The 22369-nt window shown below is 39.1% G+C and overlaps 1 protein-coding gene and 1 long non-coding RNA gene across 3 annotated transcripts in view; one reads left to right on the top strand and one right to left on the bottom strand.

Moving 5' to 3' along the window:
- The first annotated feature begins 5914 nt into the window (after positions 1–5914).
- LOC148070919 (uncharacterized) lies at positions 5915–6915 on the top strand. Its single transcript, XR_015712891.1, has 2 exons — positions 5915–6042; positions 6091–6915. It is a non-coding gene; the product is annotated as an uncharacterized LOC148070919 (long non-coding RNA).
- A 1281-nt stretch (positions 6916–8196) lies between these two features.
- foxp4 (forkhead box P4) overlaps positions 8197–22369 on the bottom strand; it is a 93501-nt gene continuing 79328 nt past the window's right edge. Inside the window, exons 10-18 of one of the 2 annotated variants that reach the window (XM_087800040.1) lie at positions 20890–20977; positions 19256–19339; positions 16421–16613; positions 16259–16335; positions 16082–16183; positions 11517–11638; positions 11142–11208; positions 10623–10795; positions 8197–9326 (exon numbers count right to left, since the gene is read on the bottom strand). In XM_087800040.1, the coding sequence (XP_087656166.1) occupies positions 9179–9326; positions 10623–10795; positions 11142–11208; positions 11517–11638; positions 16082–16183; positions 16259–16335; positions 16421–16613; positions 19256–19339; positions 20890–20977 (1054 nt within the window). In that variant the 3' untranslated portion in view covers positions 8197–9178. Of the gene's footprint in view, positions 9327–10622; positions 10796–11141; positions 11209–11516; positions 11639–16081; positions 16184–16258; positions 16336–16420; positions 16647–19255; positions 19340–20889; positions 20978–22369 lie in introns of both variants that reach the window. The other variant, XM_087800038.1, reaches the window with a different exon arrangement.

The raw sequence follows: 22369 nt of genomic DNA, 5'->3' as shown, positions 1-22369 counted from the left end.
TTTTAACAAAAGTAATCCTGACACTAAGAGCAGAAGAGCAAAGTGCTGACACTCAAGTTAAAATAATAAAAGAAGCTCAATTTGATGTTAAAGATCTCATTGAAACGTAAGTGAGCTAAACTCCTCGGGTTTTCTCAAAAGACGTTTTACATTGTAAATGAGAGCATGAGATGCTTTTGAGGAGGTAACAGTCAAATTATTAAAAAGGCAAAACATTTGTTCCATTTCGAGGGGCCTCGGCATCAGGAGGTTTCTTTAAAACGGTGACCTTAAGATGAAGACGTCCCTAAATGCAGCGTGATACTCCAATTCAACAAGATCATAAATACAGATAATACAAGTCTTTAAGGTTGAAGAGCTTCTGCTTTCAACACTTGAAAGTCTGCTCATTGTTCGTGTGTGTGTGTGTGTGTGTGTGTGTGTGTGTGTGTGTGTGTGTGTGTGTGTGTGCAAGTGAGTGAGTGAGTGAGTGAGTTTAAAATTGAAGAATATTGAGTCGGATGCAAGGGGGCTGTTGTTTTTGTCAGTTTAATTAATGAATTAAACTTTAAATATTTAAAAACAACCTAGTGAATGCAGTCAATATGACCTGTGATGTGGATCATTATTTTTGATTTATTTGCAGAACCAGTAGCTCAGTGCTTGAAGAGGAGGAAGCCAAGTGTTAGAAATTGAAGAAGTACTAAGGTGTAATGTTGCCTGATGTCACCTGAGTAGGAGTTAACCCTGTGACCTAAACAGGAAGTTGCCAAGTTTCACTTAAACAGGAAGTAGACAGGTGTCGTTTCCACAGGAGGTACAGGATTAGTTGTGTTGTTGTCTGAACAGAAAGTTGTCTTGTGTTGTCTGTACAGGAAGTAGTCTTGTTTTCTCTGAACAGGAAGTAGTTGTTTGTTGTCTGAACAGGAATTAGTCTTGTGTTGTCTAAACAGGAATTAGTCTTGTGTTATCTGAACAGGAAGTAGTCTTGTGTTGTCTGAACAGGAAGTAGTCTTGTGTAGTCTGAACAGGAAGTAGTCTTGTGTTGTCTGAACAGGAAGTAGTCTTGTGTTGTCTGAACAGGAAGTAGTCTTGTGTTGTCTGAACAGGAAGTAGTCTTGTGTTGTCTGAACAGGAAGTAGTCTTGTGTAGTCTGAACAGGAAGTAGTCTTGTGTTGTCTGAACAGGAAGTAGTCTTGTGTAGTCTGAACAGGAAGTAGTCTTGTGTTGTCTGAACAGGAATTAGTCTTGCGTTATCTGAACAGGAAGTAGTCTTGTGTTGTCTGAACAGGAAGTAGTCTTGTGTAGTTTGAACAGGAAGTAGTCTTGTGTTGTCTGAACAGGAAGTAGTCTTGTGTTGTCTGAACAGGAAGTAGTCTTGTGTTGTCTGAACAGGAAGTAGTCTTGTGTTGTCTAAACAGGAATTATTCTTGCGTTATCTGAACAGGAAGTAGTCTTGTGTTGTCTGAACAGGAAGTAGTCTTGTGTAGTCTGAACAGGAAGTAGTCTTGTGTTGTCTGAACAGGAAGTGGTCTTGTGTTGTCTGAACAGGAAGTAGTCTTGTGTTGTCTGAACAGGAAGTAGTCTTGTGTAGTCTGAACAGGAAGTAGTCTTGTGTTGTCTGAACAGGAAGTGGTCTTGTGTTGTCTGAACAGGAAGTAGTCTTGCGTAGTCTGAACAGGAAGTAGTCTTGTGTTGTCTGAACAGGAAGTGGTCTTGTGTTGTCTGAACAGGAAGTAGTCTTGTGTTGTCTGAACAGGAATTAGTCTTGCGTTGTCTGAACAGGAATTAGTCTTGCGTTGTCTGAACAGGAATTAGTCTTGCGTTGTCTGAACAGGAAGAAGTCTTGCGTTGTCTGAACAGGAAGTAGTCTTGTTTTCTCTGAACAGGAAGTTGTGTTGTGTTGTGTTGTCTGAACAGGAAGTAGTCTTGTGTTGTCTGAACAGGAAATAGTCTTGTATTGTCTGAACAGGAATTAGTCTTGCGTTGTCTGAACAGGAATTAGTCTTGCGTTGTCTGAACAGGAAGTAGTCTTTTGTTATCTGAACAGGAAGTAGTCTTGTGTTGTCTGAACAGGAATTAGTCTTGCGTTGTCTGAACAGGAAGAAGTCTTGCGTTGTCTGAACAGGAAGTAGTCTTGTTTTCTCTGAACAGGAAGTTGTGTTGTGTTGTGTTGTCTGAACAGGAAGTAGTCTTGTGTTGTCTGAACAGGAAATAGTCTTGTATTGTCTGAACAGGAATTAGTCTTGCGTTTTCTGAACAGGAATTAGTCTTGCGTTGTCTGAACAGGAAGTAGTCTTTTGTTATCTGAACAGGAAGTAGTCTTGTGTTGTCTGAACAGGAAGTAGTTGTGTGTTGTCTGAACAGGAAGTAGTCTAGTGTTGTCTGAACAGGAAGTAGCCGTCTGTTGTCTGAGCAGGTAGTAGGAAAGAGTTATCTGAACAGGAAGTAGACGAGTGTCGTCTAAACTGGAGTTAGGCAGGTGACACCTGAACAGGAAGTAACAGTGTGTTACACTGGAGAACAAATAGGTAACTATTGCCCAAACAGGTAGTAGCCTCTTGTTTTCTGAACAGGAAGTAGGTGAGTATAGTTAGAACAGTTAGTCAAAAATAAATGACTCACTTACTTACTATGTGTCACCTAAACAGGAAGTAGCCAGGTGTCACCTGTACAGGAAGTAGCCAGGTGTCACCTGTAGAGGAAGTAGCCAGGTGTCACCTGAACAGGAAGTAGCCAGGTGTCACCTGAACAGGAATTGGCAATTTGTCACCTAAACAGGAAGTAGCCAGGTGTCACCTGTACTGGAAGTAGCCATGTGTCGCCTGAACAGGAAATTGCCGTGGGAAGTCTGTACAGGACAGTAGCCGAAAGTCGCCTGAACAGGAAGTAGCACAGGCCGACCTTGCAAGCAGGAAATTAAAATGATTGACACTTTAAATATATATATATATATATATATATATATATATATATATATATATATATATAAAAAAGTACTTTAAAATGTTCGTAACGTGACCTGATTACTGTGAATAAGCTGAGTGTCGCAAAATCAAGAAGAAGAAAGTTGTTGTACTAACTACTACAGTTACCTGATGTCACCTGAATAGGAGTTAACCCTCTGTCCTAAACAGGAAATGGCCAAGTTTCACTTGAGGTGTAGGGAGGGAAATGACATTTACATTCATTTCTATAATTATGTTTTGCACTTAAAGTCATTTCTGTCATGCATAAGAAGACATTAGTGACGGTTCTCCAGTGTTCCTCCGGGAACTGTATCATAAACGCAGCGTTCATCTCGCTCTTTTTTCAATGTCAATTTGTCGTCTACAGAAAAAAAACAGGTAAAGTCTGCAGGTGAGCACATTTCTCAAAGCAAACACAGTCATGCAGATTCTTTTTTGATCTATTCTCTGACTCACCGTGTCTGTCTGGACTCCTCCTTCCACACCCTCTTCATCACTCACACGGGTTGTTGTCCAGGTACAGGTCAGTCCATCTGTGCTCACACACACACACACACACACACACACACACACACACACACACACACACACACACGCACACGCACACACAACTCCAGATGTGCATTAAGAACATGGATCCAGACTGGTGTTTTTCTAACACTTGTGTGACACGCCAAGAACAACCTCTTCATGTACTCTGGCTCACCTTGCTCAAGTGCTGCTGCTCCGTATTCATCGCGGGCGTGTGTTCAAGTACAACAGGCTTAGAATGAACCCACCACCACCACCACCACCCCCACCAAAATGTCACAGGGATTTAGGCGTCAGGAGCCAGTTTCCTCCCAGCTGACTAACCCCCGAAGTTCACTAAAAGCACAAGATTAAAACAAAAGTTTCAACTTTCCCGAAAAACACACCGCCATTTTCCCCACTTCTCCTCGTCTCCCGGTGGCAGCGCTCTCACAACACAGATCGCGGCTTTGAAGACGAGCTGTAGGGCATGTGCCGGGGTGGCAGCGAGGGGTGTGGGGGGATGAAGGGGGGTGGGAGACAAGAGTGCTGCAGAAGAAGAAGTTTGAACAATAAACATGTCATCAGTCACCTGTGGGGAGAACATCATCTGCTCTGAACTCTCTGGCCCTCCCTGTTGGTGGGACTGTGTCAGTGGCACAAACTGTTGCTGTGTCTTCCTTTTTTTCAACTGCTGCTTCACTTTATTCTGAAAACAGAAGTACAGTTTAAAGTCAATGAGCCAGTGAAGAACGATCTGCCCTTTCCTTCAAGGTCACTATATATATAAAACACATTTTGGTGATTATTCATGTCCAAAGTAGAATCCCAAGTTTATGTGTCTTATATGAAGTAAAAGTGTTTGACTTAGGGATTTAAAAAAAAAAACGAGAGGAATTGACACAAAACTCACTGAAAGATCCTGATGTTTGTGAAATGCTGCTTGTGTTGACTGGTTTGTTTACTCCGCCTGGTGGTCATTTTTTGAAGCACAACTGTTGTCGCCGCATAAAATAAAAGTAAATAAATGTTTGAGTCATAATCACATGGAAATAATGCTCAACTTTTAACACACGCAAGGCTCTCCTGGCGCACAAACACATCTCAGCAGCTTCATTTTGGTATTTAGGTTTTCGTATTTAAATCAAATTATAGGTTTATCAGTTTGATTTGCAGCTTTCTCTCGTTTTTTTTAACAAAAATATTATTTCGACGTATTCCTCTTTTATTTGATGACATGTATTAATCACATTTAATAACACTAGTATTCTTATATTCATTTCATATCATTAATGATTAATTATTTGGTTTTTTATTTTAAATACTTGTTTTATTTTATCGTCATTTGTTTTGTGAAATTTATTATTTAATTTTCTTTTGTTTAAATTTGTCTAAATATGAAAGAAGCTCAAAGGAGTTAAACAAACGAGAAAGCAATTATATTCAATCTGGGAATCTATATTCGTTCATTTTACTTAGATTATTATTATTATTACTATTAATATTATTATATTATTATTATTATTATTATTATTATTATTATTATTATTAAGGTAAGGTAAGGTAAGGTAGAACTTTATTGATCCCTCAGGAGGTCAACTTCGGGAAATAGTTTTTTTCCCAAATTATCCACAGCAAATACAGCAATTTTTCATAAAAAAAAAAATCAAAATAAAATAAGAACATGAACAAAGAGAAATAAAGAGAAAGAAGAAGAAGATGATACAATCTAAGTCTAAAGATATAGATAAAGATATTATTATTATTAGTAGTAGTAGTAGTAGTATTGTGATAACAATACATTTATGCTCATTTTGTTGTAGTCCTTAATTTTTATTTTCTATTTCATATTTTATTCATTATCATTAAATGTAACTTTGTATTTTCATATTTTGATATTTATGTTATTCTTATTTTTGTCTTTTTCTGCTTGAAAAACATTTGATTTTCCGCCATAATTTACCTTTTATTTTAATTTGATATCATGTTAAAATATTTATAATTAATTTAGTGTAAATACTCCTACTACTGTTTATTTTTGTTTTTATATTTATTACTGTTTGATTTATTATTGTATTATTAATAATTATTGTCTTAATTATCGTTTATTTTCAAAATATTTTCATGTATGTTTAATTTTAATAACTCAAATGTCTCACCTCCTGGAAGAATAAAGTGATATCTTATCAGATATTGACATTGTTTTGGGGCTTGTATTCCTCATATTCATTTAATTTAAAGTTGAGTTTCTCTTCTCACCACAAACCTCTGTTATAGCAAGACATTCCCAGGTCAGATACATTTTGTTTTAATTACATATATTTTCGGTGGTTAAGAGCCACAGCCTCACCCTGGTTTGTCGTCGATCTGTGTCTGGTGTGTTTAACATGAATGAACAAGAAAAGAAAGAGTCAGCATGTGACAGTGTAATAAGTATTTTATTGCATTTTATAATGCCATTGTCAATAATTAGTACAGATTACATGCAACTAGACCTACTGTACAGTTTTTTATTGTCTGCATGGACAGACACAAGAAGATTCAGGTTACAAATACACAGATATATGTATGTGTGTGTGTGTGTGTGTGTTTGTGTGTGTGTGTATGCATGTGTGTGTGTGTTTTTATACAGCATGAAGGAACGGGCAGTGACTGGCAGTACATGGCTACCCGTGTCGGAGGGTCAGAGTTCTGGGCTCTAGCTCCTTCCATAGCCACCGCCCAGTCCCCGTCCCACTCGGGTCACACTTTCAAATAACAAGAAACTGAAAACAAAAAAAAGTATAAACTGAAACTAAAATAACAATACAGAGAGTCACCGATTTTTAAATGTACACACATTCCTAAGGTTTCACCAGAGGAGAGCTGAAGTGGTAATTCTACCTCTTAGAACACGGTCAGGCTCCACCTTGAGAGTCCCGCCCCCTCACAGAACTGTCCAATCAGGATGCCAGCTGCTCCTCAACGTCTATCAATGAAAGTGGGTCGATGGAGTTTTGGAAGTAGCTTGTTTTTTTTTTGTTTTGTTTTGTTTGGTTTTGTGGCATTGGTTTGGTTACAGAATTTTGGACTTGCAATGCCTTTGGTAGCCAGAGGAGGAGCTGTTTCTCTGAGTTTTGGTTTTACACACAGGACCTGGGTACCACCTGTCAGGTGTGAGTCTGGATCGACAGCTCTGTGGGGTCAGAGTTCAGCACAGGAGGGGGAGGGTGGTGGGGAGGGTCAGGGGGAGTCGGGCTCAACTGTGGCGCCTGAAAAAAAAAGGACAGACTCCACCTTTCGTAGTGCTCGCTGTTTTCTTTTTTTTTTTTTTAAAGCAAGAGAGGGGCTACATATCCACACGTCCATTCTTCTCTTTTACTTTTCAGAGTTTTGGTCCTGTCTTTTCAGAATAAAAGTCCTTCTGAGGTATCGATACATAATGAAGTCACTTTTTTTTTTTTTTTCGAGTTTGTTTCCTTTCCTTAAAAATGCAATAAATGCAGTACAGAGACAAAAAAGTATCAAAATAGACCTAGCTAAAGATAAATATACAAACAGGTGTTATCTAAACCACTGATCTAGCTTTAACTCTTTTTTTTTTTTCTCAAGATAATACACTTCAAAAAAATATCAGCGTCCCAGACGTTTTATGCAGAACTGAAAATAAAACAATGGAAAGAGACGAACGGAGAGACCTGCAGCACTTAATATGATAAATACATGTAGTTAAGAAAGCAGGGGGAGGAAAACGGAGGGCGAGACAGTGAAGCGTCAATATACAAGCGGCGACCTCTATCTTTAGAAAACGGGCGTACCTTAAAGCACGAGATCACGTGGGTTTGCAGCAGTAAAGCAGTAGTGATGAGTTTCAAGCTCTCCGTGTGGCCGCGAGTGCCGCGGGTTCGACGCCGCGACACTCCCGGCCACCAGGGGGCGCTCCAATCGCAGGGGGGGGGGGGAGGGAAAGGAGAGGTAGTCGTTTTTTTGGAATTCCAAGGAAATATTTGGGGCGGATGAGTTTGGGAGTCCGGATCAGTCGCGTGACTTTTTTGGTGGATGAAATTCTCGTTCAGTCTCTGGTTTTGGTTTGTGTTTTGGAACCATTTTTTTTTTTGAAAGGAGGTAGAGTTATTTTTCTTATTTGGTTTTATTTTTAAAATCGGTGATGAGTCGAGGGTTGGGGTTTGAAGGATGACATCTGACTTCAGTCTGCAGGTGACTCTCGCTGTCTTCGAGGGGTTTTGTGTTTGGAACACGGTTCAGCCTGAGTGTGGGAGAGCGACGGGTTTCACCTCTAAGTGCTTCTCTTTTTCTTTTTTTTTTTCTTTTCTTCCCTCGTGTAACAGAGTCGTTTTGGCCTCACCCCCTAAAAGCTTCTCCAAATTTGCTTCACACACACTTTGGTTTTTGGAATGGTCAGCACTGTCAAGTCTGAGCGGAGAATTCAAAAACAAGAAAAGTTTTGTTTTCTTTTGGCCAGAAAAAAATAAAATAACAACTACAGGGTTTTTGGTTTTCTACGTTTTCTTTGGTAACCTGTAACAAAAATAACAAAAAGAAAAAAAAAGGGAATAGGTAGATTAAAATAAAGTTTGGCATGATGTGGGGAACACAATATAACTCTCAGGTGCTCGACCTTTAACACAAACTCACACAGTGATTTGCAGAAAGCTTCTACACAGTAACCTTTTTTTCAAGCGAGCAGAGCAGAGTCGCCACGTTTGGTGTCGCGCACAAAGAGTTCCCCCTCTGTGGGATTGAGGTATTCTCCGACTGCACATATAATCTATTTATATATCTTAAAGCATCACTGATTAACTAAAAGAACACAAAGTGATTGAGATAAAACAAAAAAACGTTAAATAAAAGTCTGGAGAACGGCAACTTTAAGTGCTATTTCCAAATGTCTTGCCTGCTACACTCGAGATTTTTAGGGGCTTTTACAAGTTAATACTCTCTTTTCGTTTGGAATGGTGTGGATGAAATCAAAATGGAAGAAAAAAAAAACATTCAAACAGAACACCACTGTGGAAAATATTCGATCCTCAAAAAAATAAAGACAACAAAAAAAGAAAACGAAAAGCTACCACATATTTTTTCTTGTTATAATCCATGTTCTTTTTTTTTTTTAAAGTCACGATAGTTCTCTTCCTCGGAGCCTCGGGGGCTCGCGACCCTCTTTCCTTCACGCCAGTCTCTAAAATAGTGTCTGTCAACGACGTCCGTCCGGCCGGAGGTCATCTTTGAAAAAGCTCTCGTCCTCCCTCCTCGTCTTAAAGCCCGACAGTTTGAGTTAAAGCAAAAAAGTGAAAAGAAAACAAAAAAAAGAGGCGGGGGGGGGAAGGAGGTAAACTGGTGACTGCCCCGGATCTATTTACACATCATCCTGTCCGTGTGGTCCGACCCAGCGTTCCCAGGTGCGTGTCCGGCGGGCCTGAGACGGCGAGCGTGATGCAGGGCGAGCAGAAACGAGCGTCTACAGAATCTAGAGAAGTGTGTTCATGTGTGTCGAGTGGTGTCGCTCCTCAGAGCCCGAAAAACAAAACAAAAAAACAAAAACACTCCGAGTCAGCTCCAAAAAAAAAAAAAAAAAATTCTAAAAGAGGTCGTTGAACCCTGTTTGGAGTTTCTCACTGTTTGTCAAAACAAAAAAAACATTCTTTTTTTTTTCTCTCTTCTGGCGTTAAAGTGTTGTTGTTTTCCGGAGCGACCGAGGGATCAGTCCTGCCCCTCGGGTTCTACTCCAGGTCCTCGCTGGGAAGGTCCTCCTCCAGGTCGCGGTCGTCGCACGACAGCGGCAGACTGTGAGTGATGCCCGCTAACAGGGACATGGGCCGGTGGTCCTCCTCCATGTCGGTGGGCTCCTCCTTGACATGAATCTGGTGGCTGCATGAGAGACAAGACAGGCGAGGCTGAGACACACGCGATAGTTTGGTCAATGAACATCCACAGCTTTTCCACAAGATACACAAGATGCTTAATATTAATCATGACTTTCATTTCCTGTTGAAAATAGTTTTATTTTCCTTTATTTTTTACACTCCACGATTTATTTTTTTGAATTAATAATGTTTAAAAAAAATAATTAAATAAACAAACTAAATAAATGATAATAACTTAGACATTTAATTATGAGACATTATTACATTTTATATTTTTTCAACATGTTATTTTTCTTAATTACTGTTAAAAAATATCTTTAAATATTACTGTGAAATCTTTCTATTTCTATGATCTCGCATTTATATAGTTAAGCTACAAAGTACATTTTTTATATTTTCTTATCGATTGTTAAAGTAATTTTTAAAGTATTAATTGAAAATTAAGTTTTTAGTTTATATATTTGATTTTCAAGATTTCCATTCGCGTAAAATAACTATAATAATCATTTTAAATGTTTTTAATTATCATTTTATTGTTATTTACAAAATATAAAGCATATTTTTATTGTTTTTATTCTTGTTTTTTTATTAGTACAACACGTTTTATTATTCATTCATTCATGCTTAATTCTCCCAATAACGTGTGTGTGTGTGTGTGTGTATGTGTATATATATACATGTATATATTTAAATAAATATACTGTAAAAATATACACATAAATATTTATAAATATACTGTATATACATATATATATTTAAACAAATCTAATGTATATATATACACATACATATTTATAAATATACTGTATATACATGTATATATTTTAAAAAGTATACAGTATATATATACACATACATATTTATAAATATACTGTATATATATCATTTATATGCATTGATTAATTTAATAAATACATTTAAGACAAATCTCTTTTTTTTTTACAAATGTTCTATTATTGTTAATATATATAACCCCAAAATAATTATATTATATTCTTTATATTATAATATTGCAACTTTATTTGAAAGTGTTGAATATGTTTTGTTTTTTTCATTAAATGTTCTTAGTATATTATATATATATATGATTAAATGGTTAAAACACAAACTAAAATAACAATATAATAAAATAAATACATGATTAAAAAAATGTACAGTTTGTGTAAAATGAAAATATAAATAAAAATGTAATATACTAATAAATAAAGAAAACGATCCAGGTGTTGAATAATTGTGAAACAAATATGATTATTTAACGTGCAGAAGCTCCTGAAGCAGGACGACAAGGGAGCAAGTGTACCTGTACTGGTGAGGGCTGAGTGTGGGGCTGCAGCTGCCGTTGCTGTTGACCTGCTCCACGGTGGAGCTGACATCATCGTGGCCCACGTGCAGCATGTTGAGGCTGGCCGCTGACGGGGGGCTCACCAGCTGGGGGCTGTTGAGCAGGGACAGGCTGCTCTCCGCCAGGGCGGCCTGGGTGACGCAGAAAACACTGTCAGGCGAGGCCACTAGAGGGCACTTACACACAAGACTTCCTGCTCAAGGTCTTGTTCAAAATCTAAATAACAACTTATGGCTAAAGCTGGAGGTGTGTGAGGGGGGAGGAGGGGGGAGGAGGAGGGTGAGGGGGGGTGGGAGGTGAGGTTCATGCGGGAGGAGAGGGACACCGGGAACGTCATTAGGGAATCTGCTAATTATAAAAAAAGGAATTGATATTAGTGCCCTTGATGGTGATTGGCTGGACGACAAGGGAGGGGGAGGGAGGTGAGGGGAGGGGGTGAGGCGGGGGTGAGAGAAGGAAGAGGGCGAGCGGTTTTACCTGGTAGCTGGCGTTTAGGGATCCAAAGCCGAGGCCTGAAATCATGTTTTTTACCAGAGTGGGACTTCTGTGGACGCACAAGGAGAAGACGTGTCACACATCGAACACACATGTGGAACAATGTCACCACACACACACACACACACACACACACACACAGTCGACAGATGCTTCATCACACACACACACACACACGCGTGTCTGGTGCACAGGTGTGTAATTACTCCCTGCCAGTCGGAGGGAACATCTGTCCACGCACACACACACACACACGTCTTCATCCAGCTGCACACTCACAATCAGCCGCACACAGACTTGCACACTTTTTTTTGCGTTGGATTGTCGTCAATGACGAGAGGAAGCATTAATGCTCACCCGGTCATCTTTGGTGGTCTCCTCTTTTGGTATTCCACTTCATCCACGGTCCACACGGCGCCCTTCACGTTCTCCACGCGCACGAAGCACTTGTGCAGACTCAGGTTGTGGCGCACTGCATTCTGGGAAGGGACAAAAAAGACACCTTTTAAAAACGTTTTTGTAGGATTAAGTCTGTGTGGAGACCTTGTTAATGAATATATAAACATTTTTAATTTAAGACATTTTTAATTTTCTATACATTTTTTTTATATTAAAGCACATTTTTAATTATCATTTTAGTCAAATTACTGTTCAAATATAACAATAATGATGAAAATATTTAACACTTTTGGTTACAAACTGATAAATAAATGTAAATAGATATATTTTTAATTAATTATTTTTATCATCTACTTTTATTACTTTTTTTATTTTATCATTATTATGTAATATTGTCTTTATTTTTACTTAACAACAATATAAATGCAATATTTTAGTCTCTTAAAAAGACAACAGCAAATAAAAATAAAGGTTGGAAAGTAAACTTTTGTTAATATTTTCTTTTTACAGTGTCAATTACAGTGTCAAACTTTCAAAAAAGATAATAATAAAAAAAGATTTACATAAATGTATTCAACAAGAAGAACCGAAAATAATAATTATAATTAAAAATAATAACGCGGAATAAACACAAGAGGTTTTTTTTTTAATGTAATGTAACAGTAAAAAAATACGAAAAAACGTTTAAAAGCAAGAAAAATATTGAAAATAATAATAAAATTGATTAAAAAATGGAAGCATTAGACATGAATAAAAAAATATATTTATTAATATTTAATAAATATAACACTGTTTAACTCAAGTCTAAAACCTTTAATAAATAAATCTGAAACAAAGAGTGACGTCTTTCTGATGAATCAATATTTTTCTCACCGTTATAATGATTTAGTTGAATAGTTTTTCTTTGTGGTGTTTAATTCTCACCTTAAGTCTCTCTTCGGAGTCACCTCCAGATCTGAGTCTCACCTTAAACTATCACTATCTCGCTGGACGCTGTTGTTCTAATACAAGGCCAGTCTTTTCTGGTTTGTTTTATCACAGTTTTGTAATCAGTCATCATCACACACACACACACACACACACACACACACACACACACACACACACACACACACACGGGCAGGAGAGCAGACACACTGCTATCTCCGTCCCCCCCCCAGGGACAGGCCTCCCTTTTCATCTGCTATTTGTAGTTTGTTCATGCCCAATTTCATTACCAATTTTAATTCGTCTATAATTAAATCCTGCATATTCTCTCTGACACGCTGTTCTAAGCCGAGAGGGAGGGACAGGCCAGGCATGCATCATTCCTCGCCGTAATTACACACACACACACACACACGCACACACACACACACACACGGGCGCAAACACATACACGTAATTACACAAGCCATAATCAGCAGAGGAACCCTTTCTCCCCGCATCCCCTCAACCCCCGAGCCGCGACGCTAAGTTTTGTAAATGAGTCTGACCCCAATCTTCGCCCGCCACCCCGGCAGTGGCGGCGCACACGCCCGCCTCAGACACACTATTTGCATTCGTCTCCGTGATGAAAGTCTAATTCTCTCGGTTAAAACATTAACAGTCATTTACAGTGGGTCGCGGCGCACACGCCACTCATCCCCTCTCCAGGCTGTCTGGAGTGGCTCCGGGTTCTGGACCAGAAGTCTGGACCCAGTCGTCACGTCGGGATCACCAGAGAAACAGACTTTTAGATTCAATAGACTGAGTCCTGGAACTTCATCTTCTTATTCAAGTTATTTTAGTGTGACTAGTTTTAGACACTCGTTCTTCTGTTTCAAACTAATCTAACCAGAATGTTTTTGATTTCATGAGCTCAAGTGTACACAAGTACATGAAGAAAAAAACTATTATTTTAACATTTTAGGACCTTTAAAAAAAAAAGTTTAAGAATGTCATACATGTAGAAAACACGATGAGTTAATACTTATTATTAATAAGTTTAAACGACATTAAATATTGCAGTTTAATTCAAATAAAACAAGTTTCCAAAAGCATGCAAACTTAACCTCTTGTTTATTTATTTTTCAGCCAATTTGATCAACTTTTACGTCACCTAAATTGAAATGATGGACTCAAAGAACTAATGCTTACTTTATACAAAATCATTTTTCATCCCGAGATGTTCCAAATCCAGAGTAGCGATGTGGTCTCCCACATGGAGTTTACAAATCACTTCTAAAGCTGATGAGCACTAACTCTATTTCTAGTCACTAAAGCATGACTTTAGCTTCTGGAAAATCATTTTTCTTTTAACTTTTTTTAAATGATTACACAAATGAGATTGAGGAACATTGAATACATCAGTGAATAAGAATCTATATAAGCAGGAAAATCTGATTTTACTGTGAAAAAAAAAGGATTTTTTTAAACAAAATGTTTTTTTTTAAATGATCACTTTAGTATTGAGCTAAAAACAAAATTTATAAAATAAAAGTAGACAAGGTAGGAAATATATAATTTGAAACAACTTAATATTTTGCATTTAAAAATGTATTTTCCTATAGAGTTGAAATCTGCCGGTCTGCACTTTGGTTGGTCAGAGGAAGATAAAACAGTGACGTCATAGTTTTTCTCCATCTTTGACGGAGGGATTCAGGGAAGTACAGAGCAGAGGTGACGCCTCAAAGCTCTACTCTGAGTCACCAATGCATACCATAGCTCTCTTAAAAAAAAGTGACAGAATATCCAAGAATGGTTGTAGAAATGATTGAATCCGAGTAAAAGAACGGGGGGTCGGGGGGGGGGGGGGTGATTGATCGTGTTAATCACGGTTGCTAACTACGAAACTCCGGATCAGCTAACACAAGAACAAAAGGCTCATTATTAAATAAGAAGTCTTCAATATTCCCTCTCACATTAACCTCACTCTCCTCCTTCTTTTGGATCTTCTTCCCTCTCCGTCCCGTCATCGCTCTGATCAATGACTGGCTGACACGTCTGCTCTCCTCATGAAATATAAGGGCTTATTAAAGGACATACATCTGCCCGACGCTGCTGTATAAATACATGGAGACACACGCTGCTATTTTTAAAGGTCTTTGGGGGGGGGGGACGGGGTGGGGGGTTCACATTAATAGTTAAAATTCATAAAAGTCAGATGAGGGGGTAAAAGATATTCGACGTGGCTCTGTTTTTTAACCCTCTCTAACCCCCGGTCCCTCCCTCCATCCATCCCAAGTTCAGGGATATTAGAAAGGAGGCCGCGCTCTCACTTCGTCTCCGCTCGCTCGCTCGCTCCCCCCGGAGGAGCTGACACTCAAATTAGTGTGAGATTTCTGCAGAAATGGGTCAGCACCTACAACGGCAGGATCAGGCCAGGTGTGTGTGTGTGTGTGTGTGTGTGTGTGTCCGCTCCATTAATGAGGCGGTTGGATGCCGGCCCGCCCCGGCTAAGTGGGGTTGTCTCTCCATGAACCAGGCTGGAGGTGAGAAGATTGTTTGGGGCCCCTGAAGAGAGCAGGAAGGTAGAGGAGACGCAAGTGACTCATAAAGGACAATCATTGGTCTGCTTTCTTTTTCTTTTTCGTTTTTGACGGGCTTGTGCAGGTTAAAGCGGCAACACGTAACATTTTGACGGGATTTATTTTTTGCGTTGTTGCTTAAAAAAAGTGATCTGAGACGGACGGTCGAAAGCGAAGCTCTTGATACATTTAGTTACGTTTCTGGTGGAAATAACTTTTCTCTCCGAGGAGACGAGGTGAGGAGGTTTGTTTGTTCAGGAGAGACATAGGGAAGCTTGGCCTCCTTTGTAAGATGTCTCATTATAATTATCTTCTTTTGGATAAAAACAGTTGAAATAGATCGACTCAAAATCAAAAAAATAGCACTGAGTTAATTTATTAATAAAATCAAATGTTATTTCTTTTTTCTTTATAGTCTATATTTACATAATTATATAATTAATTTGTAGCTCTTTGATAGTTTATATTTCCAAAAAAAATACTTTTAATTTACAGTAGAACTGAAAATATTTGTTTGTGACTATTTGTTGCAGTTAAAACCCCCAGTAAGAAGATGGCTGCAGTCATTACGTCCGCCACAGCTTCTTCTTGAAACCAAGCGAGGGTTACTGAGGACAAGAGGATACAGTCGACTCCAGCAGCTTTTAAAGCTGATGTCTGGACATATTGGTTTGAACAACAATAGAAAACGACTTCATCAAGAGTCATATGGTCTCTAAATTCTGCAAGTACTCGACAACACTACAAATATATCCTTGTTACTACAGTATCACGATATTTTGTGTGGTTACCATTGTATCGGGATTTGATCGTATCGCCAGAATACCCAACCCTAGTCTCGACGTGTTGATGTTGCTTCAGAGAAAATACGATCTTTAAAAAAAATACCACCCCTCAGACAGTAATAATCAATAGGGCTTTAGGACCACTGCTCTAGAAGGTGAGATGAAGCGTCCATTTTGAATTAATTCCGGAGGTCACATGACTCGTCACACCTGACGCCACAAGCTCGCTGCGTTGGAAACCCTCGCTCACCTTCCATGTGGCCGTGTTTCTCCTGAAGTAGGCGAACTTTCTTGTAAACCAGTTGTAGATCTCGTTGAGGGTCAACTGTCTGTCTGGAGACTCCAGTATGGCCTGAGAGAGAGAGAGAGACGACGTCAAGAACGATGGTACCAGACGGTTGGAAAAAAAAGGGGGGATGACACTTACATGGCGTATAAGAGAGGCGTAGGTGAAGGGAGGCCTGACATCGGCGTTCTTGTAGAACTCACAGTTCTGAGCCAGCTCTGAGAACGGACAGGAAGGAGTTAGACCCGAACAATCCACCCATGAGCAAGACCCTCTAAGATTCCAAAATGTTGGGGGGTTCACCTGAGGCGATGGGGGTGCAGTACTTGTCGGAGTTGCGCCGACGTATGGGCCCGACGCCGTGCGAGTGGGAGTGGGAGTGTTGGTGTAGGCTGGAGGAGCTGATGACTGACGGTCCCTGGCGCAGCGGGGTGATGGGGGTGGCCGCTGAGGTAGGGGGGTGGGGGAGACCCTCTGGATAGGCATCGCTTTCCCGCTTTAACAGAGAGCCAGTGGAAGCCAAGTTCAACTAGACACACAGGTACACATGATGAAGTGTCTGGTATGATGCACAGCATTGTCACACATTCATCACATCAGGTCACATTTATGGTTGTGCTTTTATTCTACTTTTAATCTCTTTCGTTACTACTTAAGATCAGATGAAGAGGGATTATAAACTGTAGTTCTTCATGCAAGCTTGTGTTCTGTTTCATTACATTAATGCACATATAAAGGTGTATGAAGATCCACTAACTCGATACTTTAACAAATAATTAAGATTAATCTAAGAAAATTGGCATTTATGAAATAATAAATTAAAAAAAACAATGTTTTTCCCTCACAATCCTTTTTTTATTGTTAGTGTTATATGGAAAAATATTACATGTTTCTTGGTGTTTTGACTTCTTGATTCATCTACTTAATTTAAAGTAAGGATTTTTTAATATAATTATTGGTTGTTATTTTTTTTTCTTCCACAAAATCAATATGCAATATTTACCTGAATAAGATTAATTACATTTTTTAACATCTCTTTTCTTCTTAAAATACATCTCATTTTGTGGTAATATTACTTTTTAGGTAATATTAATCATTTATTTGCTATCTTTTAATAGTTTTAATGTGGTTTCAATATTTTATTATTGTCGTTTGATTGACAGTTCAACTCTCTGATACAGTATTGTTCACTCATTTTTAATTTTCAACGGAAGAAGTTGGATGAACTTGCTCTTGGAAAAACAAACTCGGCTTCATTATGTGAATCAAACTCCAAAAAATCTTTCCTCCTCTGGTTCGGTACTGAAGTCCAAATTGGCCTCCGAACACGCACAACGTACACAAACTTAGCATGTGTTTTACGCACACAATTGTGGCTGCAATTAACCCTGTGATTGCAACAACAAAACCACACGACAGCATGGTTGTAAGACACACACACACACACTCTGTGGTGGCGACAACTTCACAGACCAATTAGGCAGAGCTACACAAAAACACATAGGGATAGAACCGGTTCTGCTAGAGTTTTTTTTTTTTTTGGGGGGGGGCTTTAGTTTGTGACTAATTATAAGTCCAGCGTTATTGTGTGCGTTCAATGTGTAGATAAATGTAAAGTGTGTGATTCCCCCACTTCCTCTCGCCACCATTTACGTTGACCAAGGGGGGGGGGGGGTTTAACAGGTACTTCATTAATGCTGCAACCATTCCAGATCACCACGGCAACAGTCGAACCCCGCTAATTGAGGCCAAGCTTTGTTTCCCCTCCCGACGCTCCTCCCCGGCGCCTCCTCCTTCCTGACCCAGAGGCTCGTCTCCAGTGGTGACAGAACACGCCTCTTCCTGATTTCCCATTAGATGTTAATGGCAGCTGATCCCCCTGCGATCAACACATCACCCGGACGCACACGTGCGCGCTCGCGCACGCCCGCTCACACACGGCTGCACCCGTTTATATCCCCTCGAATTAAGACACTCTTCCTCTAATTGACAATTAATTTCAACATCTTCATATTTTAATAAGTCTCCTCGTCAATCTGAATAATGAAATATTCATTAGACAGATGCCTAATAACAACCACGGTGCGCACACACACACACACACACACACACACACACACACACACACACACACACACACACACACACACACACACACACACATATTAAATTAAAATCAACACAGTCAACCAAACTGTTGGGACTTCCTCAGAGTTTTGCTTGATCACTATTATGACATGAATAACTTGGATCTTACTTCCTGTTTCCTAAATGAGACCCTAATATTTATGTTTAATTCACTTAATTCTTATCGTTCATTTTCTTACTTGATTTATCAACATTATTTTATTTTCCTTTCCTCTTTTAACCTCTAGTCTGGTTTTTCACCACATGCTTGCACTGGTTACAAACTAGATAGTTCTTATATGTGTTATATGTTTTATTATAAGGCATTTTAAATTTGATCCTACTGTTTTTAACACATTTTATTTTTTATTGAAGTCACATTCATCATGGTTATTGTACTCTTCTTATAATTTGGACCATTTTTTCTTTTACTGTAGGAACATATTTTGTGTATATTTATTTTTTCTCAAGTTATACTGCATGTTTGTGTCATACATTTTGAGAAAATAAATATATCTACTTGTTAAAACTTGATCTTTATATTTAGTTTTTATCTAATGTTTAGTGTATTTCTCATTAAGATGAAACCTTTCATTCTTCTATCGCCTACAATCCCATTTAATCTGCGATTACTTTGATTTTTTTAAACATTACTGTCATTACTTGTCATTTTTCTAATCTTCCAGGCTTCCTAATGGCAGCTTCAGTGATAGGAACACGTTTTACTGACTGAAAGTCTGCCTTTGAACAGGTTTTTTTTTTGATCCAGAAGACAAATAAAGCTTTGCTTTGATTTAAAAAAAGAAAAAAACAGACGCAAGTTTTCACTCAGAAGGGAAACTTATTTGATCAACTAACACTCTCTGGTCAATAGAGGGCGCAGGTGGCAAGCGAGAGGATCACAGGAGGCTGTGAAGCTCACTTGAGGGATGTAAAAATAAAATCAAGTTTGGAGGTGGATGAGAGGGATCAGGAGGGAACAGGAGTAGGTCATGTGATCTGCATGCTCACCGGTTGGTTGTAAGGCTTTGGCTCTGAGGGGCGCATGTGCAGGTGGGCCATCATGGCTTGGAGTCGTTCGCTCTCTTTTGCCAGCTGAAAAAAAACAAGAAAAAAAAGCAAGATAAACACCGTTAACGGGGTATTTACTGAGTCAACAGAGACGTGATATCAGTGTCTGATTGATGATATTGACACAGAAACACAATAACTCCTCGGGCACAGACAGGAGGAAGAGCTGCTCTCTCACGCTCACCTGCTGACGGCACATTGTTAACTCGCTTTTAATGGCCGCTGGCTCGGCCTGTGGAAATGTTGCGTCCTCGGGCCGCACGTGGGATTCTTAAAGGTTCGGGCATCTTCAGCGCAGTGTAACAATGTGTCTCGAAAAAGTGTGTGCGTCTTTGTGTGTGTGTGTGTGCAGAGAATGGACGAGCTGTCACTGTGTGACTCACAACTAGACAACCGTGAAATACTACACAAAACACAGTAAAATAAAACTAAATAAAACAGATTGAATTAATACTTTAACAGACCATTATGCAGTAAAAGTGCAATATAACAGTCGAAGCTGGAAATTTGCAGTCACATAAATTATTAAGACAAAGTATTTTGTACAAATTATTAGTATTTATTAAACCGAATATGTATTTTTTTACTTTCAAAATCATTAGATTTCTGCTTAAACATTTAATAAAAACATAAGGTTATACTTTATTCTGATCTACTCATGTAAAATAAATACATAGAGTATTTCGATGCAAATCTTTAGTATCTACTACCTTGATACTATTTTATTTTCAATTATTTTGAAGCTACAAATCAACAACATATTTCTCTTAAGCCTTATTAATGAAATTAAATAAATTCAATTAAAAACATTTCACTGGTTTTCGAAAAGTAGTTGGAAGCTTATAAATTACTTTGTTATTTTAATGAAACATTAATTAAGAGTAACACCATGTACCCGTCTGAACACAATACAATAAGCGCCGCTAGTTACCTGTATTACCTGTAATTAACTAAGTGGAAGCGAGTGAGTCACCAGTCAGAGGAGGTGAAATAATTACAACCACTTCTTCTGCTGCTCGTTCGTGAAGGTGACGGACGTTGTGTTAAGTGTTTTATTATGCAGTAAATAACTGACATTTTTTTTAATAATCTTTATGACGTGGCGAGTCTGCGCTTCTTTTATAGTTTTCATCTGACTTTATTGCTCCCTTCCGATGTCTCCAGTGTCAAAGCGTGTAAAATGAAACGCAACTTAAAAGAGTTTGTTTACACTTCGGCTGACGTTTCATGACGAGTCGCCGCATGCGAGGAAAAGGCAGGAATCACTATCCGTTATTCTCGCTGCTCTCTTCTGGTCGCGCTGCCTCTTCAGCTGGTGACCGGAGCAGCTTTATAATTGGAGGAGAGATGGCAGCTTCCCTGCTGACTGCTCCTCTTAAATTACAAGCTCCACTGCTCTCAATAAACAGCGCTCTGCCTCAGACAAGTTGCTGCCATTGACCGGCGAAAGCCGACCCTTGTTTGTGAGTTGATCAAAATGAATGCTGTGTGTGTGTGTGTGTGTGTGTGTGTGTGTGTGTGTGTGTGTGTGTGTGTGTGTGTGTGTGTGTGTGTGTGTCGGGTTGGCGACCCACCTGTATCTCCAGTTGCTGAACCACCTGCATCTGAACTCGACACTGGGCAGTGCTGCGGTCATCCAGGGCGTGCTCGTTGTTCAAGTGCCTGCAGGAGTGAGAGAGAAAAAAAAAAGGTCAAATTTCTTGCTGGACTCAAGGTCAGCAGCCAAAGCTTATCCCTTGTGACAGTTTATAACACAATTTGGACGATGGTTGGTCTAAAGATAAAGCTTCGATTTAACATCATACATCACAAACTCAGCTCTTTACAAGCATACAAAGAGGACTTTTGTCCATCCTTTTTTGCCCTGTGATGGACTTGTTTCTGAGGAGTCCCCTGGATCTCACCCTATGTAGCTGGGAATAAGGTTAAAACATGGGGGAGGGGGAATCCCATAATGCATGTTTTTTATTGAGACTCCAAAAGAAATCATAAATGCTACATTAAGCCTAAACCCAGATCTAAAGATTAAAAAAAAAACTTAAAACTAGGGATTACAAAAAATATTGATACACTGTATCAATATTCAACAGCATTGTATTGAAAAAAAAAAGAGTCAATTAACATTCCCAGTTTTTGTTCATTTTTGTGTTTCAATTCAACTTTTGGCCGCTAGATGGCAGACTAGGGTTGGGTAGACAGTCATTACGTCCTTCGATGCCAAAGATAGGATGAAATCCCAGCGATGGCAGAGGACGAGAGCTTTAAAGCTTATTTTGGTTTAAGTAAAAAAACAAAGCCGTTACAACTTTGTCGAAAGTCTGTAAACAGTCAAGTACTTAAACAAAATGACAAATATATCCTTGTTCGCTCCTCCAGTGTTCGCTCCTCCAGTATCTCAATATATCGTTGCCCCAGTATCATAATACGTATCATCAGATTCTTGACAATAAACAGCCTCACATAAAACCTAGACTTATACTGTTTGTTTCCAAATTTCTTCTCAACACATCGCCAGGTCAAGACAATAAATATTCAGTCCTAAGTTTTACATTTTTTGCGTCTATTCTGAGGCTCCGTCTGACACTAGCCTGGCGGAGCGAGAGCCAATAGGAGTTTACGATCTCCTCTGATGTTTCATTTAGTTAGCAGATGATTGCGTTATGGACTGTTTCAGCATGTGGGAGATAAATCATAATCCTGGAAGTTTATTTTGTCTAGCGGAGGAGGCAGCAGCTGTGTTTTGAGTGTGTTTACTTCACTGGTGCTCAGCGAGCCGTGATCCAAAGAACCACCTGGATATGAGCTCATGTGTTATCGCACAAAGCCTTATCTTGAGACTTCGCTAAACTCAAACTCCACTTATTAACCCTGCTGTGTGTGTGTGTGTGTGTGTGTGTGAGAGAGTGTTGGTGGATGTGTGTCTCAATGGTGGCGCTGTTTGTTTCCTTGAATTTGGGAGGACCCGGGACCTTCTGATCTTTCCCAGCACACCCCTCCCTGTCTCCCTTCCTCCACCCCTTTTCTCTCCTCTCTGTCATCGCCAAGGTTATTCAC

The sequence above is a fragment of the Callionymus lyra genome, chromosome 10 (genome assembly GCF_982586985.1).
Source record: "Callionymus lyra chromosome 10, fCalLyr1.hap1.1, whole genome shotgun sequence".
Taxonomy (NCBI): Eukaryota; Metazoa; Chordata; class Actinopteri; order Syngnathiformes; family Callionymidae; genus Callionymus; species Callionymus lyra.
This window is presented reverse-complemented; position numbering and strand designations above follow the sequence as displayed.